The sequence below is a fragment of the Meles meles genome, chromosome 4 (assembly GCF_922984935.1).
Source record: "Meles meles chromosome 4, mMelMel3.1 paternal haplotype, whole genome shotgun sequence".
Taxonomy (NCBI): Eukaryota; Metazoa; Chordata; class Mammalia; order Carnivora; family Mustelidae; genus Meles; species Meles meles.
In genome coordinates this window covers 78,756,232-78,774,373 of record NC_060069.1, presented here as the reverse complement: position 1 = coordinate 78,774,373, position 18,142 = coordinate 78,756,232, and the positions used below count along the sequence as shown (strand labels likewise).

At 37.8% G+C, this 18,142-nt stretch overlaps 2 protein-coding genes across 4 annotated transcripts in view; both read left to right on the top strand.

Moving 5' to 3' along the window:
• MLF1 (myeloid leukemia factor 1) overlaps window positions 1-3,364 on the top strand; it is a 36,096-nt gene extending 32,732 nt beyond the window's left edge. For 2 of the 3 annotated variants that reach the window (XM_046002772.1, XM_046002775.1), the window contains 2 exons: window positions 976-1,114; window positions 2,611-3,364. In XM_046002772.1, the coding sequence (XP_045858728.1) occupies window positions 976-1,114; window positions 2,611-2,716 (245 nt within the window). In that variant the 3' untranslated portion in view covers window positions 2,717-3,364. Of the gene's footprint in view, window positions 1-975; window positions 1,115-1,848; window positions 1,885-2,610 lie in introns of those variants that run through there. The other variant, XM_046002773.1, reaches the window with a different exon arrangement.
• An 8,110-nt stretch (window positions 3,365-11,474) lies between these two features.
• The window catches only part of GFM1 (G elongation factor mitochondrial 1), a 44,069-nt gene continuing 37,401 nt past the window's right edge, over window positions 11,475-18,142 (top strand). Inside the window, exons 1-5 of the mRNA XM_046002960.1 lie at window positions 11,475-11,667; window positions 12,919-13,071; window positions 13,933-14,065; window positions 14,906-15,110; window positions 17,476-17,592. Coding sequence (XP_045858916.1) covers window positions 11,578-11,667; window positions 12,919-13,071; window positions 13,933-14,065; window positions 14,906-15,110; window positions 17,476-17,592 — 698 coding nt within the window. The 5' untranslated portion in view covers window positions 11,475-11,577. The remainder of the gene's footprint in view (window positions 11,668-12,918; window positions 13,072-13,932; window positions 14,066-14,905; window positions 15,111-17,475; window positions 17,593-18,142) is intronic.

The following is an 18,142-nucleotide window of genomic DNA, read 5'->3' as shown; positions in this document are numbered from 1 at the left end:
CACTGCAGTTTTTGTATAGATAAGATTTTAATTTCTTGTATTGTTAGATAATATATCATGTGTATTTCAAGTACATCTTTCCATTTTCTGGATTTTATATTCATTCTTCAATGTAGTTAAGTCCTTCCAGTGTCATAACTCTTCTCATTGTAGTTTTGGGTTAAATTCATCTCCTACTTTCCAAAAGTATTTTGAATAAAAGTGTTTTGTCACTTTAAATTTTTTAAATGGAAATGGTTTAAATTATCATATCATTTCAGAAAAAAATTCTCTTAGGGTCGGCTTGGACAAAGTTATTTTTAGGCAATGAGATGGAAGCTACACCATCTTAACCTTTCTTTAATTTTAACCTTTATAGTTTTGTCATAATTAAATATATACAGAGTACTTACAATAATTAAAATGTTGAAGAAAAATTTAGTGAGGGAACACATTATTACTATAAAGCCTGTCTGATAGAACAAGTATTACCAATTACCTATTGTTAATCAAAGTTAGATTGCCTAATTCATAACAAATTGACAGTTAAGAGTAACCTGTCTTAGGAAACTGACAACAGAAGCTTGTGAGGTAGGCCAAGTTATGCAGGAAAACGGTGAGATTAATAAGAAGTGCTAGTTATAGGAGAAGTGCCCAAGTACAGACCCGGAAGATGACCCAGGAAGAAAGACTGTAAGTCAGTGTAATTGAGTCAAAGGGTTCATTGGGTAGAATAACATGATATGCAGGCAGATACATGAAAAACCAGATCATCAATAACCAAATTATGAATAGGAATAAAAGAGGAATAGGCAAAAAAAAGGAAATAGTACTCTGAATCAAAGACCTTTATATTTGGGGCAGTTCCCTGCCTCTGTCTTGAGCCTCTGTCTAGGCTGAGGGAAGCAAAGGCCAGAATTAAGTATGTGGGAGCCAAGGCAACTACTGACAGTTGACTTCTTAATACTTGCCTCTTTATTTTTATATTTAATGTAGGTGATGCTCATGCTTTTGATGATGAGTGGCAAAAGGAGATTTTGAAGTACAAACCAGTGGGACAGTGGTGCAATGTAGAAAACCCTAGGATGAGAAGTGTTGGTCATGAGAATTCAGGCTGCCGAGAACTCAAAAGAAGGTAAAATTATTTCTAAAACAAACTATATATTTTTAACAAGAATTAGAAGAAAAGTAATGTAATTTTACATCTGTCAGGAAGTTTTGATTAACATCCATTGTTTCTATCAACAGTTTCTTTTTTGAAGGATGTAATGACTTTATATTATATCTGAGCATTCCACACAAATTTGAATTTGTATCTAAAAACCAATAATATTTTAAGATTGCATGATTAGTAACTCACTAGCAAACTATGCTTCAGAAGACAGGGGCTAAAATCCTTTTAAGAAAAAGTGAAATATTATAATGTAGTTGTTCTTAAAACAGATTTTAATCTGGATATAGGAGGAGTTATACATTTCATGCCAGGTAAGATATTGGTAACTAGAGATCTGATAAGGGAGGAGGGGCTGTATTTGAAAGGCTTAACAAAACTCCCCTGACAAGTCAATGGTAAAAGCATTTTTAGATACTTGTGTAATATATAACATTATTTGCACCTATATTAGGTATTAGATATTTTGGAAGAATTTTCCCAAAACTTTAGCCTCCTTTGGGATTACTTTTGGAATAGCTGTGCTGAAACCACACCATTAAGATTATAGAGGTTTTTGTACATTTAGTGTATATTCTAGAGTTAGAATTTAATTTGGTTCTCTGGGGGAAAAAATGGAAAGCAATACCTAGTTCCTATTAAATTTACACTTGAGAGAGGGAGGCCTCACCAGGCCTTAAAATAGAAATCTGTTCTAGGCTGTAAGAGAGTGGAGGATGGCTGCAGAAGGTGGAAGGCTTCACAGAACCAGCGGTGGACAAGTGGGTATCAAGTAAATCAGAAGCCTTGTGCAGAATTTCATGAGCTAGGATCTTTTATTTTTAAATACTTTTTTAGGAATTTAGAGCCCTAATACTTTCTGTAGAAAATTAGCTTCCATATTACTTTTAGGCAATATTTGTCTCAGTTTGGAAACTCTATTGATAAAAAAAAAAAATTACAGTGCTAAGTTTGACTATGAAGCAAGGTCCCTGTTAGAGAAAGCGTACTCTTTATAGATGACCCAAAATCTGTGGCCCTATCTGTGGCATTTCCTGTAAACCAGCACTGTCCAATGCCCTTTCTGGAATGATTTTCTGTAATAGTGAAAATGTTATGTATCCATACTGTCCAATATGGCACCCATTAGACACATGTGGCTATTGAACCACTCTTCATATGTGGCGGATACAGCTGAGGAACTGAATTTTAAACTTTATTTTATTTTAATTAATTTAAATGTAAACGATGTGGCTAGTGGCTGCCAGTTGGATGGATGGTGTGGTTAAACAGTTAAATCTATCTCAGGAAAGCAGCTGTTGCTTTCTTAAATGTGAATGAAATAATCTCCCATATGTTTTTCAAAGCTATTATGGAAGTCTTAGATAAAACTTAAAAGTATTTTTTAATCATGTTTGTATTGATTTGTAAACTACTGGCCATTTGAAAAATGGTATTAATGTTCATATTATATTTCTCAGGGAGAAACCTCATCAAAGTCCAGCCATTGAACATGGAAGAAGATCAAATGTTTTTGTGGACAAACTCAACATCAAAGGATCACCTGTGAAAATCAACAAAAAATAAATAGCCTTGCATTTGATTTCTTTAGTTTTGATTGTTTTAACAGAGAAAGTAATGGTGCTGGGTAATACATATAAGACCAATCTCTTGTTAAATCAGTACTGTATTTAACTTTCTTCTGATATCTGAATGTTCTTGGAAGTTTATTATATTGTCCATACTTTAGGAATAAAACTTTGATTTTCAACAATTCAAGTTGCTAAACATTCTATAAACTCCTTTCTTTAAAACATACTAATTTTTAAGGCTGATTTTGCTTTCCCAATTATCTTCCTGTTGGCTGTGTTTTCTTTTATATAGTCAAGATTGAATGTAGAGCTAGTTTTATCATATATATTAGTTATAAGAAAGTAAAATATTAAAAAATAGTCTCAGTTTTCACTAACACACCATCACAGTGATGCTAAGAAAAGTACAATAATTTAAATCAGATTTCATGTGTTATATAGCCAGCTAGCTTTAAGATTTTTAAAAAATGAAGCAAAATTATATTAGTACTGTTTTATGAGAAATTAGTTATTTTGATAAATTACATTAAAATCAAGGAATTCTGAATTTTAAGGAGATTTTAAATTGGTAATATATGAGTTTTATTCTTATAATTTCATTATACAGTATATTCTTTGTTCCACATCACATTCTTAACATTCATCAGACTTTACATTGACCTTTCTTTTTAACTTCTTTTTTTTTCTTTTTTTTTCTTTTTAACTTCTTAAGGTAGCATATTTCTGCTCTCCTTTCCCACAAACAGCTTAATCTGTCTCCACAGTTAACATTCTAAAATTGGAATGTCCTTGGAGAAACTCTGCTCAGCCTTTTTGTGACATTTAGAAAAATGCATTTGGTATTCTGTAATCCTGAATGATTGATTGTCTCAAAATTTCTTCGACAGATGATATGTGTTCTTGAGCAAGGTACTTAATAATTCAGTTGTTCCCTTTTATACCATTTAAAAATTCAGCTTTAGCTTTTTTATTCTAGAATTCAAGCATTAATCTGTTTTTAGAAAAAGTTTGAAGTTTATGAGAATATTAAATCCTAACCTTAAGTTTTTGTTGTTTCAGAGGAAAAAAGACCAGAAAATCCACTATCACCTTGTAATCCTAATATCTTACTTTTTTCACTTTTGAAATAGAACTATACGATTGAGTTTATACTTTCCTATTTTCCATATTGTATCCTGTTAATTTTATTAGTCGGTTAGTTTCATGCCTATAATTAGTTACAAAATAAGATGCATACCTGTCAATTCATTTTTATAACAAAAAGTAATTGAGCATGTATTAATTAAAGATGTTAACATTTTCCTCTTATGTGTACATTGGTATACTAATAACATTGGGAAGTTGTCATAAGGCATGAATTCTAAATAACACTTTTGCATAAATTTATTTGATAGAGCAAAATCCCAATAGAATAGACACTGTAATATTCTTCTGCCTAAATCATTACACTGATAACTTGAATCATTATATTCAAATATGAAAACACACTTTAATAAATGTATTTAAAACTATATAACTTCTATGCAACATATAGCAGTTACAGCATTTACAGCTATTTTTTCTCCCAATTTGTTTATCATAGAAACTAAATAAAAATTGAATTAAATATATATTTCTTCTTATGCCACAGAGCTTCATAAGGGGCCACTCATAAAACTATGTGACATAGAGAGAGTAAATGTCAATTCTTTATATTCACATGTTGCTGAAATTTCCTCTTTTCAGGATTATTTTTACCATGCTGCTGAAGTCAACCATATAAGAAAGAAGATTCTCTGTAGCTTGTAGTTCATATTATTTTTCCCTTGTGGATAACCATTGATGTTTCTGGAACCCTGGATCTTTTGGGACTAGAAAGATATTAACAGTTTGGTGAATGTGGCCTTGGCAATGAGGCCAAGTTGGATACTTTTTCCTGGCAGTCTCAGTGATAGGTTTCCATTACTCTGCCTTTATGACTCCATTATCCTTTACTGTCACAAGGCAAGGGCAGGAGCACATTGGACCTGAAGGTTGCTGGAGGGGAGGAGGCTGGGGGGATGGAATGGCTGGGTGATGGACATTGGGGAGGGTATGTGCTGTGGTGAGCTCTGTGTGTTGTGTAAGACTGATGAATCACAGACCTGTACCCCTGAAACAAATAATACATTATATGTTAACTTAAAAAAAAGTAATCAGATGATGCCCTAAATATGGCAATATGATGATGGTGGTATTTGGAGATGGTGCTTTGGGGAGGTGATTAGTTCGTGAGGGTGGAGACCTCCTGAATAGGATTAGTGCCTTAATAACAGAGACACTAGAGAGCTCCCTTGCCTTTTTTTTTTTTTTTTTTTTTTAAAGATTTTACTCTTTTGACAGAGCACAGGCAGGGGGAGCAGCAGGTAGAGCGACAGGGAGAAGCAGCTTTCTTGCCAAGTGGGGAACCTGATGCAGGACTCAATCCCAGCACCCCGGGATCATGACCTGAGCTGAAGGCAGATGCTTAACCAACTGAACCACCTAGGCACCCCTCCCCCTACCCTTTCTATTTCTATTGTTTTTAAGCCACTATATTGTTTATAGTATTTTTGCTGTAGCAGCCTGAATGGACTAAGGTAGTGGTCTTAGGCTGATAGGGCTAGGACAGTTTAGAGATTCTACTGAAGTGTGACCTAGACCCTCACTGCAGTGATTAGGATCTTCAATTTGGTAATAATATACATATCTGAGACTTCTTGAGTCCCTTCTGTCCCTGATTACATAGAATTTGCAGTAAATCTGCATTCTGATGATTTCTTTGTCCCCAGGATCATGCTTATTGTCTCTTGGGGATTGGGGATTCTGATCAGACTTTGGTGTCTTCTGGTGAATTTGACTTTAAGCACCATCTCCTATCTTCTGGCTACTTGCCCACCATCTTATATTATTTGTCTATGAAAACTTTCCTCAGTCTTGTCACTTGTATGAAAAGTTTGCTTTGGGAGAGACCTTCTATCTACCCATGTTGCCTTCTAACTACATGTGTCTCAGGTCAGTAGTCATGTGGCTTAACATTAAAGCCTGAGAGAGAGAGCAGTGTTTTACATTTGATCATAGGCAGGTTTTCATGGGTTTGTCACTAATAGACTTGTACTACCTCCTGGCATACCTTTAGCAAGAAATTGTAGTGACAATTTTGGGGAACTTGGATGTGAAAGAACTTGCCCTTGAACAAGGCACTTGCCTTGAGAGGAACCTTGGAAGAATGACACCAAAAAACAACTAACAAAACCTCAGGAGAGTCTATGTGTTATTTGTCTAAAAGAGACCACTTTATGTAAAAGATTCTTTGTCTTTTATTTCCATACTTCAGAGATTTTTAGATTTTTTTTAAGTGGTCTCCATGCCTAGCATGGAGGCCAGTGCAGGCCTTGAACTCATAAACCTGAGATCAAGACCCGAGTTGAGATTAAGAGTTGAAGCTTAACCAACTGAAGTACCCAGATGTCCCCATATTTAAGAGCTTTGTAACTGTATGGTTTATATTTAAACTTTCTCCTCCCTTCTTGAAGAGGGAAGGTAATTATACTTCTATAGGAATACTTTAATATTTGTATTATTAATTAAACAAGGAAGCCAGTATACTGAGATGGCTTTAATGTCTTAGTAGCTCATTTAACCAAATCAAAACAAGCCTGTTATGCCTCAAGGTTAAGAAATTGAAGCCTAAAGACATCAATCACTAACAGCCAACTAGACTTTATCATAGAAGGCAACCATTTAAGCTAAAGCCAGTCAATCAAATAATTTTCCTTGTTTGCTTCTGCCTCTTCTTTATAAAAGTCTCCCTTAGCTCTAGTTGGTGGAGACCTCCTAACCACTTCCTGTCTGGCCACTGCTTTATTGCAATCGATTTTTCCTCAAACTCAAACTTATTTTTAAAGATTTTAATTTTTTTCAGTAATCTCTACACCCAGTGTGGGGCTCAAACCACAACCCTGAGATCAAGAGTCACCTGCTCTACTGATTGATCCAGCCATGTGACCCTCAAACTCAAAATGTTTAATATGCCATCTAGCTCACTGTTTTTCCTGTTCCAATTTTTTCCTCCCACTTGAACATTTTTAAAGATTTTATTTTTTGACTGATTTGAGATACAGCATGTGCAAGTGGGGGGAGGAACAGAGGGAGAAGGACTAACAGACTCCTTGATGAACTCAGAGCCTGACATGGGGCTTATCTCAAGACTGTGAGATCATGACCCAAGCAGAGATCAAGAGTCAGATGTTCAACCCACTGAGCCACCTAGGCACCGTGCACTTGAAAAATTTTAAAGATGAATTAAGAAAAAAGCCATTTTGGCATATGTAATCTAAGAATATCTAGTCCAAATAGTCTAAAATGTCTAAGACAAAAAGTCCATTAACTATTTGTGCTGTTTTGCATAAAAAATGTAGACAAGTGCATTTAAATAATAGCTTTTGTTAGTATGATTATAAAAAAGGTTTGAAGATAAAAGAGGAGTTTTTAAATATGATTTAATGATTATGAATATAAAGTTAATGAAGTACTTTTTTAAAAGTTTTATGAAATATTTCTGATAAATAGGTGCATTTGGGTAAAGGAATGAATATGGTCAACTATAGTCTTCTTCCAGGTTTTATTACATAAAATTAATGCTAATAAAATCTTCTAGTTTATATAAAACCAAGGTTGAACTTCTCATGATTTAAGCTTTCCAAATTTCCTATATTGATTTTATGGGTCAAATAAGTTATTGTTGACTCCATCAATTGTGTAAGATTGCAAAATATAAAATGGTGTTTATCTAAATAAAATTACAATGCAGGTCTCTTTTAAAGGTGTTTTAATCTTACAAGATTATTATAATACTATTAATTATAATGACTGAAAGTGTTAGCTAAAATTATAATTTTTCCAAATCTTTAGTTAATTTTCCAGAGCTTAGAAAATATTAAATTAGTCTTTGGACACTTGGATAGTTTCTCTCTTTCTTTTTTAAAAATTTTTATTTATTTATTTGACAGAGAGAGATCAAGTAGGCAGAGAGGCAGGCAGAGAGAGGGGGAAGCAGGCTCCCTGCTGAGTGGAGAGCCCAATCCCAGGACCCTGAGATCATGACCTGAGCTGAAGGCAGAGGCTCAACCCACTGAGCCACCCAGGCACCCCATACTTGAATAGTTTCTAAGTAAAAACTGATACAAGATTTTTGTCACTGAAGATAGTTTCAAATTTCTTAGAGATTATAAAATGACTATGAATTAACTGTGGAAATGTTTTGGATGATATTGTATATGTGTATTTTGCCACTTTAAAAGTTAACAGAATTAGGAGTACCTGAGTGGTTCAGTTGGTTGGGTGTCTAATTCTTAATTTTGGCTCAGGTCATGATCTCAGGGTTGTGAGATCCAGCCTGCATGGGGCTCTGCATTGGCCATAGAGCCTGCTTAAGATTCTCTATCTCTGCCCTCTGCCCCCAACAACCTTGCTCTCTCTAAACACACACACACACACACACACACACACACACACACACACACCCCTTAACAAAATTTAGCTAGACAGTTCTTGGTTTTCTGTCTTCCAGTTTTTTCCTTTTGGAATAAAGAAAAGTTGATTACTTTGATTAAAAGTGATTAGTAAAAATAATATATTCAGGGGCGCCTGGGTGGCTCAGTGGGTTAAAGCCTCTGCCTTCGGCTTGGGTCATGATCCCAGGATCCTGGAATCGAGTCCCATGTTGGGCTCTCTGCTCAGCGGGGAGCCTGCCTCCTCCTCTCTCTCTGCCTGTCTTTCTGCGTTCTTTTCGATCTCTGTCAGATAAATAAATAAAATCTTTAAAAAATATATATCAGCATAATAATTACAGAAAAATATGAATACACACACAAGATAATGAGCATGAATTTTTTTTTTTAAAGATTTTATTTATTTATTTGACAGAGATACAAGTAGGCAGAGAGGCAGGCAGAGAGAGTGAGAGGGAAGCAGGCTCCCTGCCGAGCAGAGAGCCCGATGCGGGACTCGATCCCAGGACCCTGAGATCATGACCTGAGCCGAAGGCAGCAGCTTAAACCACTGAGCCACCCAGGCGCCCCGAGCATGAATTTTTACTTAAGCTTAGTTTGTTAAAGTGATTTTAGTGTTGTAGATAAATACTGTTTTATTTAACATAATTATATCTTTAAAGTAACCTTAATTTTTTATCATTTGCATAATTATATTTATGTATTTTAAGCAAATACATAAAAGGCTTATAAAGACTAAATTTTTGAAAGTCTAAACAAGTTTATTGGGTATATCAGCATTAATGGATTTATTCTCTAATCAGTTTACAAATCCTTTCTTGCAAATTAATAACATGGATGGCATATGAAAAGTAAATTTGAAATTCATCATTGAAACTTTGATTTTTCTTTTCTTGTCCCTTGTAATTTACTCTGATTTCTATTTACTTATCGTCATTTGTACATTCATTTAACGCTTATTGAGCACCTACCATATGCAAAGGGATACAGAAATTAACAAAATCAAATCGGTTTCCTTATGGAACTTACATTCCCATTGGGAGAGCAGGACAATAAACAGGTATGTGAAATGTCTGGATCTAAGAAGTGCTCCAGAGGAAAATTAAACAGCATGAGAAGATAGAAAGAGAGGAGCCTGCTGGTTCAGAAAAGTTGGTTAGGGAACATCTCACTGATGAGGCTACTGAAGATAAAGAAAAGAGCTGCCATAGGATCTAGGGAAGAGCAAAGTCTGATTATATGAGGATCAGTAAGGAGGCCAATGTGGCTGGAGCAAAACCAGGGAGGGAAAGTAAGGCTATGTTGGTTTGGCTGCTGAAGTAGGGCATTTGCAGCCACTTACTCTGAGGAGGACGGGAAGCCACTTCAGAATTTTTTAAAAATTTAGTTATGAAAAGTTTCAAACCTACACAAAAGTAGAGATAACAGCAATGATGAACTCACTGGATGGAGTATTTTCAGCAGAGAAATGACAATGTCTGGCTTAAAAGGATCCCTCTAGTTACGGTGTTGAGACTAAGCTGAGCTGTAGGCAAAGCAGTGAGATCCTTTAGTAAATCTATTATAATCTGGTGGAGAGATGGCAGTGTTGAGAGGCGGGGAGAAAGGGCAGATCCTGGATCTATTTTTGAAGGTGGTGCCTATAACATATGCTGACAGATTAGACCAGAGGTGTCCAAGAGTAGTGGTGAAGTGACATTTTTGTCAGGGCAACTTGAGCGGGGTTTCCATTTTCAAAATAAAGACTGCAGAAGGAGGTTTTGGGGAAGAAGATAAGCTCCGTTTTGGACATACTGAGCTCGAAACGCCTTTTTTTTTTTGGAAGATTCTATTTACTTATTTGACCAAGATCACAAGTAGGCAAAGGCAGAGGCTTTAACCCACTGAGCCACCCAGGCCACCCTCAAAACACTTCTAAGAGATCTAACTGGAATCGTCAAAGTGTGGAGGCCGAGAAAATTAAGGCCATCCCACCTCAGGTTTAGCCTTAGCATAAGGACAGCCATCTTAGCTCCCGCAGCCATCTCAGACCCCTGTGCCCAAGGGCTGAACTTTCCCCACCCTGCTTTAGTAACCCCCACCCTGTTTTGGTTTCAGGAAGCCCCACCCTGCTTTAGTTTCAGAGACCCCCACCCTGCTTTGGTTCCAGGAATCCCCACCCTGCTTTAGTAACAGGAACCCATAAATACCCCTGCCTTAACTAAGCTCGGGGTCCAAGTCCCTACTCCGCTGTGTGGGGTATACTTGGGCCCAAGCTTAAGCTTGTCAAATAAACCCTCGTGTGATTGCATCGGTGCTTGGCTCCTTGGTGGTCTCTCGGACAAGAAAACTTGGGCATAAGAAAAGATACCATCTTCCATATGGACTGAACACGTAACATTTAACATCCAACAGTGAACTTTTTTGAAATGAGAAAAAACACTTATAATTGATGGTTCATTTTTCAAGTCATGTCTTTTTTCTTTTTAAAGATCTTATTTATTTGACAGAGAACATGAGCGGGGTGGGGTGTTAGTGGTGAGGGGCAGAGGGGAAGGCTGGCTGAGACTGACTCCCCACTGAGCAGGGAGCCTGCTGCAGGGCTCCAACCCAGAACCCTGGAATCGGGAGCTGAGCTGAAGGCAGTCACTTAACCAAACCGAGCCACCCAGGCGCCCTTTAGGTCATGTCTTACATTTTTTTTTTTTTTTTTTTTTTGTATTTGTAATAAATAGCAACTTTGCATTTTGTTTTTTACTTTATTCTGTTATAAACATTTCTCCACTTTGTTATATTGGTGTAGCTGTTCAAGCAGGGCCTTCTAAGCCCTTTAAAGGGGAGAGAAGGCTATTTCAGATTTTTTAAAAATAATGAAAAATTTTAAACCTACATAAAAGTAGACATGACGGCAACACTGAACACACAAAATAACCACGTTCAAAAGGTTTGGAGGTTGGGTGAGCCTGAGGGTGTGTATTATGGAGGGCACGTATTGCATGGAGCACTGGGTGTGGTACATAACAATGAATTCTGGAACACTGAAAAGAAATTTAAAAAATTAAAATTAAAAAAAAAGGAAAAATAAAAGTTGCATCTTTCTAGGGGCACACAAACGCTTGATTTGCTCGCAAAGGCCATTGCACTTTCTCTTCCAAGTCCCTAGAGGGCGCCATGCCAGTAGACGGGGCTGGTCGCCTCTGAGGGCCGGAAGTCTCTCTTTTATTTCCTCTCGCCTCCTCCACATCCTTGACCCGGAAGCGCTCTTCCGGCACTGATTGCCGGCGTGACTTTGAACGCATTTTGATGTGGGTCAGGTTGCTGAGCAGTCCTACAGCTGCCTCACCTTTAAGTCACTTCTGCGCTTGCCATGAGACTGCTGGGAGCTGCCGCTGCCACGGCTTTGGGGCGCGGGCCGCTCCCGCGGGTCCACGCTACCCTGGGATGGCAGAAGAAGCAGGTACTAGAGCCCGGCGAGGCGAAACCGAACCAGGGACTGCATAAAGGACCTTGCTGTCCCTCCAAGGCTAGGGAACAGTAATGCCTTCTCTGGGACCTCCTGAGAGCTCCGGGTACGAGGTGTCGTGCTTCAGTGCTGAAAAGTTTTTCGGTACCTGAACATCTCGTTATTCATGAGCTGCCTCTCGGTGCCCTGGGGCAGTGGACGGGCCACCGATTTGTGTTTCAGCCTCTTTTTTGTGGAGGGGGGGGGAGTGACTGGAGTGCCGGTCAGAACAGTTGAAAAATTAGTGTGTTCAGGGTTCGAACCCAGGGCTTCTGACTCATTATCGAGTGCTCTTTTCTGCACAGAGTCCTTGGGCTGTGGACAGCCCTCTTCGGGCAGACCCTGGGTTATTTGTTTTGGCGTTCGAACTTGCCTGTACTTTGATCCTATTTCTGTCTTTTGCGGGGGTTGCAGTGTGGAGTAGGTTGGGGTGGGAGTTGAGCCCTTCCTGGTATGCAGTTGTCGTTTGCTTTGCTTGCTGATATTCATGGGATTTCATTTAAATGCCTGTCCACCAGAATCCATTTAGTATTTGCCCACCTTTTCTAAGTTCTTCTGTTTCCCTTTCCCCAGAAGTGCTGCAGTACCTTTTGGATTTGCAGTCCTATAGGGAGAGGTTTATATTATCTTGATTCGGTAAAATGTAAGGTTCTCCCTTACCCCCACCTCCACCAAAATGAAATGAAGTTTTTTAAAAAGTAATTCTTCCCGTGCAGAAGGAATTGGAAACCTTTTGTGGGGTCCCTTGAAACTATCCGTACCACAACACAGACCATATGTGTTGGAAAACGTCCTTGCTAGCTGTCAACTACAGTAAGGGGGAATATAAGTAAAATTTAAACGAAAAACTGTGTTTTCTTTTAAAATTGTTGGATGTTGTCTTACTGGTTTTATTAGCCTCAGCATGTATTTTCAAACCTGTGACATTTGGAAAAGTATCTGTCCCCCTTCATTTAACTAGCTTATTTGAATATATTTTTTCTGATTTATTTATAAGAATGTGTATGCCCTTTCTGTCCTCTCTTGCAGTTTCTCCTTTGGTTACAGGAGTTGCAGGTTGAGGCATTCCTTCTTTGCCTTTCCAGGCAAACTCACATGATGTTTTGTTTCCATTGAGATTCTTTGGTGGAAAGATACCAACCAAACCAATTTTGTTTGCCCATTATCTCATAAAAAGTGCATTGATTTGAGCTCTTATTTTTTCAGGTTAATTGGGAAGTCTGCCGATGGTGTTCATCAGGAGTGATTCCTAATGAAAAGATACGAAATATTGGAATTTCAGCTCACATTGATTCTGGAAAAACTACATTAACAGAACGAGTGCTTTACTACACTGGCAGAATTGCAAAGATGCATGAGGTGTGGGGTTCCTGGTTGATTCAAAGCTAGTTCGAGCTTGGTAGTTAGGATTTAATAAACATCACAAAACCTGAAAGTTTGAAAGAATGGTTACAGTGGATCTTTATTGAAGTCCTAGCACAAAGGGATAGATAGGTCAAACTGGCTTGCAGTGTTGTGAGGAATCTTTCTAGAAACTATCACTATGAGTATCCTCGGTAGATTGTCCTTTAGGAATGTTAAGTCTACACCTGAAACTAATACAACTGTTAATTATACCTCAATACGTCATATATTCTTAAGCAGTTGTTAAAGTCATATTTACATATTTTTTAACGTTATGGAGAGATGTTTAAGAAGGGTTTAAAACTATATATAGTATGATGTTAATAGTTACAAAATACATGTATCAGAAAAAAATATTTGACTTGAAAGTCTTCTAAAGAAATTACCGTATCATTGAGTAACTTAACTCTCCATTTCTTCAGATGAAGGTCATCTTGTTAAGTCACATATTTTGAAAGCTGAATCCTTCCCACTCAGGCCTCAAAATCCACAGGTCATAGAGCAGGGAAAAAATGTGTGCTTTGAGCATCTGCTCATGGACTCCCATAAGGCTAATGCAGAGGAAACAGGGTTGGCTCAAAGACTGAGGTGATTGTTCTATGTTAGCCATTGTTGGGAAGAGCAATGAAAAGAGGGTTAGACAGTAAATAGAGGGGAAAACTTGTTATCATTTCTCTGTTTCACAATATGATATGGTCTGACTACTCTGAAAATTGCATCAGTTAACTATCTGTGTTCTAGTTCCAACTCAGTAAGATTTCTTTCCTCCTTGGGATGTAGGGATGGGGGACTCTGAATTGCTGTGCTTCTGTTTAGGTGAAAGGTAAAGATGGAGTTGGTGCTGTCATGGATTCCATGGAACTAGAGAGACAACGAGGAATCACTATTCAGTCAGCAGCCACCTATACCATGTGGAAAGATGTCAATATCAACATTATAGATACTCCTGGTGAGTTGAAGTCTTAGTTTCATTGTTGCAGCTTGTTTTGACAAAAGCACATTTAGTTCTTTATTACGTCCCAGCTCATTTTCAAGTGTCAAATGATATTCAAAAGTGTGGCTGTGAATTCTTGTTAGAGAAATCTGGGACCTATGAGCACTTCATCATTATGTGGTTTCCTTAAAAGAGAGTGCAAATAGGGCGCCTGGGTGGCTCAGTTGGTTAAGCAACTGCCTTCGGCTCAGGTCATGATCCATGAGATCGAGTTCTGGATCAGGCTCCCTGTTTCTCCCTCTTCCTGCATGCAGCTCCCCCTGTTTGTGCTCTGTCTCTCTGTCAAATAAATATGTCAAATCTTAAAAAAAAAACAAAACAGTGCAAATAAATTTTGAGTAGGAAGGTTCTTGCCCATTGAAAGCTGTATCTGATTTAAAGGTGCCCATGCCCTCGTAGTTTTGTTGTGGGTTTGTTTTTTTTTTTAAGATTTTTATTTATTTATTTGACAGAGACACAGCAGGAGAGGGAACACAAGCAGAGGGGGTGGGAGAGGGAGAAGCAGGCCTCCCACCGAGCAGGGAGACCCATGCGGGGCTCTGTCCCAGGACTCTGGGATCATGACCCCAGCTGAAGGCAGGTGCTTAACAACTGAGCCACTCAGGCGCCCCTACCCCTCCTTTGTAGTTTTTTGAGGAGTTGGGCCCCTGGACCTTATGGTGAGTAAACAGTATGGTGGTTTAAGAAATCCACATTCTAATTAAAAGACTTATGTCATGAGGAGAGATACAAAAGCTTGTAATCGTGCATGTTATAAGAATTTAAGACCCTCACACACTTCTTTGTCTAATTTAGGACATGTGGACTTCACAATAGAAGTTGAAAGGGCCCTGAGAGTGTTGGATGGTGCAGTCCTCGTTCTCTGTGCTGTTGGAGGGGTGCAGTGCCAGACCATGACTGTTAATCGTCAGATGAAGCGCTACAACGTTCCTTTTTTAACTTTCATTAACAAATTGGACCGAATGGGATCCAACCCCACCAGGGCCCTGCAGCAAATGAGGTACTGAGCTTCAGAAAGAACAGGAGGGGCTGTGATGATTTGGATAAGAAACCTGACATAGAAGGACAATTATTAATTCAAGGTCATTAAGCTTTATTCCTAAAAAATTTTTTAGGGAAAAAAAGTTTTTCCCTAAAATTTATGTGAGTGACTTATCTTAGTAAAAGAAACATCAAAGTCAGTAGTTTGGTTTATGATGTGATCTCATCAATTACATTTGCTGTAAAATGGGGAAAATGTGACTTAAATTATAGGGAGGTTTAAGGTGAGTTCAGATAACAATCTGGCAATTCACTGTTTTGCTGTGATTAGAGAAGTAATAATTTAGTGTGGATTCTATAAGTATATGTTTAGACAAACCTAGAGGATCATCTGTTTTAACCTTTACTGAAGGAACTTTATTTTTTTATTTATTTTTTACCTTTTTTTTTAAGATTTTATTTATTTATTTGACAGAGATCACAAGTAGGCAGAGAGGCAGGCAGAGAGAGAGGAGGCAGGCTCCCTGCAGAGCAGAGAGCCCGATGTCGGGCTCAATCCCAGGACCCTGGAATCATGACCTGAGCCGAAGACAGAGACTTTAATCCACTGAGCCACCCAAGCACCCCAACTTAAGGAATTTTAATTAATGCCCTTAAGAATTTGGTGTATTCCCTTGGGTTCTTGCTAAAACAACAGTAACACTTCCTTTCTGTACCAGATGGAACTAAGCTGTGGTCCTGGCATTTTACACTTTGCTCAATATTGTATATTTCACATAGCCTTTGAAAAGAGTGGAAGTTTCACTTTTCATCTTTGGTGGATGTTTAAATGGAGCTTTCAGGTTCCTATTCAAATATCCCAAGGCAGAGCTGATGAAAATAGTAAAGTTTCTGGTAGTGGAGAGAGCAAGAGTGATGTGTCTGATCATGAAGGATACGGTGTTGGAGAGCTTCAAGAGACAGTATTGCTGTGTGTGCTGATGGAAGTGATGTATTTGGGAATATGAGCATGAAAGTTTTCTTTATTGGGTATTTGTAGTAATTTCTTGGGAAAACAAAACCTTTTCACTCTTTGTCCTTTTTACTTATATTTTACTTGTACTTGGCAATGGATGGACTGTTTCTACCAAGTTGTTGTCTGAATTCCAAGAAAATTCTCTTTGAGCATTTATGTGACTACTGCAGTTCTCTTTCTACTCTACTCCCTCTTCTCTGCATTCTGTAACTCCTGTTAAACAGATTTTAGAACTTCTGGATCTCATCTCCATGTATTACCTTTTCTACCATACATTCTCATACATTTTGTTTCTTTTCATTTTCACCTGGGTTATGAGAGAATTGATGTCAGTCTTCCAGCTCCCTAATCTGAAAGTCATCTGTGTCCCTTCTGTTATGTTAGCCTTTTTTTTTTTTAATTTCTGTAATTATGTAATTAATTTCCTAAACTTTGTCTTTTATTGCATCGTCTTCATTAATAGAGAGGTAGTTTTCAGATCTTTGCATTTTATTATCTTTCAATAACTCTCTCCTTGGAAGTTAATACTGTTTCTTGAGCTCACACGTCTCTTTCAAGCTATTGGTAACCTTCAAATATTTGGTGATTCTTAGTTCTCTATCCATAGGTATAGATGGGGGCCTAGAGTCTAGACTAAACAATGGTAGCCAGAGCATATTTCTTTTTCAGTGAGAATTCCTGCCGTGAATCCCTTCAGTGGTTGTGCCTGATTGAGGGTACAGGTTGATAATGAGTATCTGATTTTTAACATGCATGCTAAAAGTTCTCCTGTAAGAACTTCCTCTTTAGCTGTACTCAGCTTTGCTAGAGTCAGCTGATCTAAGGAGAGATGGTCAAGGTGATCCCACTATCCTTTAAATTTCTGACCAACGACCAATGACTTTTTCTTCCTCCTTATGTTTTTGATCCAGGATATTCTGGGGAGCTGATGGAAAAACACTTATTTTAGAGTTCTCTTGTTGCTTAAATAGGGTTTTGGCTTCCTGAGCATGGTGAATTTGGTTACTCCCAATTGTTTTATATTTTCTGAGTTTTTTGGTTTTTTTTCTTTTTAAGATTTTATTTATTTGACAGAGCGAGAGAAGGAACACAAACAGGGGGAGTGGGAGGGGAAGAAGCAGGCCTCCCACTGGGCAGGGAGCCCAATGCGGGACTTGATCCCAGGACCCAGGATCATGACTCCAGTCCAAGGCAGATGCTTAACGACTGAGCCACCCAGGCGCCCCAATATATTTTCTGTTTTGAGCTCCTGATGATACCCTTCTCAGTTCCGCAACATCTGCCATTAATTTATTTTTGTCATTTCAAAGGGATTTAGGGAGGACATATGTATTTTTATTTGGTAAACATACATATTTTTATTTTTCAGGTCTAAATTGAGTCACAATGCAGCATTTATGCAGATACCCATTGGTTTGGAGGGTGATTTTAGAGGTATAATAGACCTTATTGAGGAACGAGCCATCTATTTTGATGGAGACTTTGGGTAAGTTAAAAATGTGTTATTAATATCTTAAAAAGCGTCAAAGAGAAAAAAGAAAGGATGATTTCTTTAAACATAGAGAAAACATCTTTTTAAAATGTGGCTGGAGGAATATACTCCAAAACGATTTTGTTTTAATGCCTTTAATCCTAGTTGGTTCCCATTTTGCTTAGTATTCTTTCCAAGGGAGAGTATGTTATTTTTTTGGGTAATTTATATCATGTTATATGCATGGTATGGTAAAAGGCCATCAGCTTGGGCTAATAATGTATCTCGTTTTCCATTTGTTTATTTATTCATTGATTCATCCTGTGGACTTTTATGGAGTAGCTGCTATGTCCTGGGTATTGTGATAAAAACTGGGAGGAAAATAAGGATCATGAGTGTTTGCTCTATTTATGAGACTACAGAGATAAAACGATAATACATAAAGCAGTTAAAAATAGTGCAGATGTGGTTTAGAGAACATAAGAAGCAAATTGGTAATTTTTTGACATGGTATTTGATCCATTAATCAATTTTGAATTACCTCTACATACAAAACTGTGTTTTC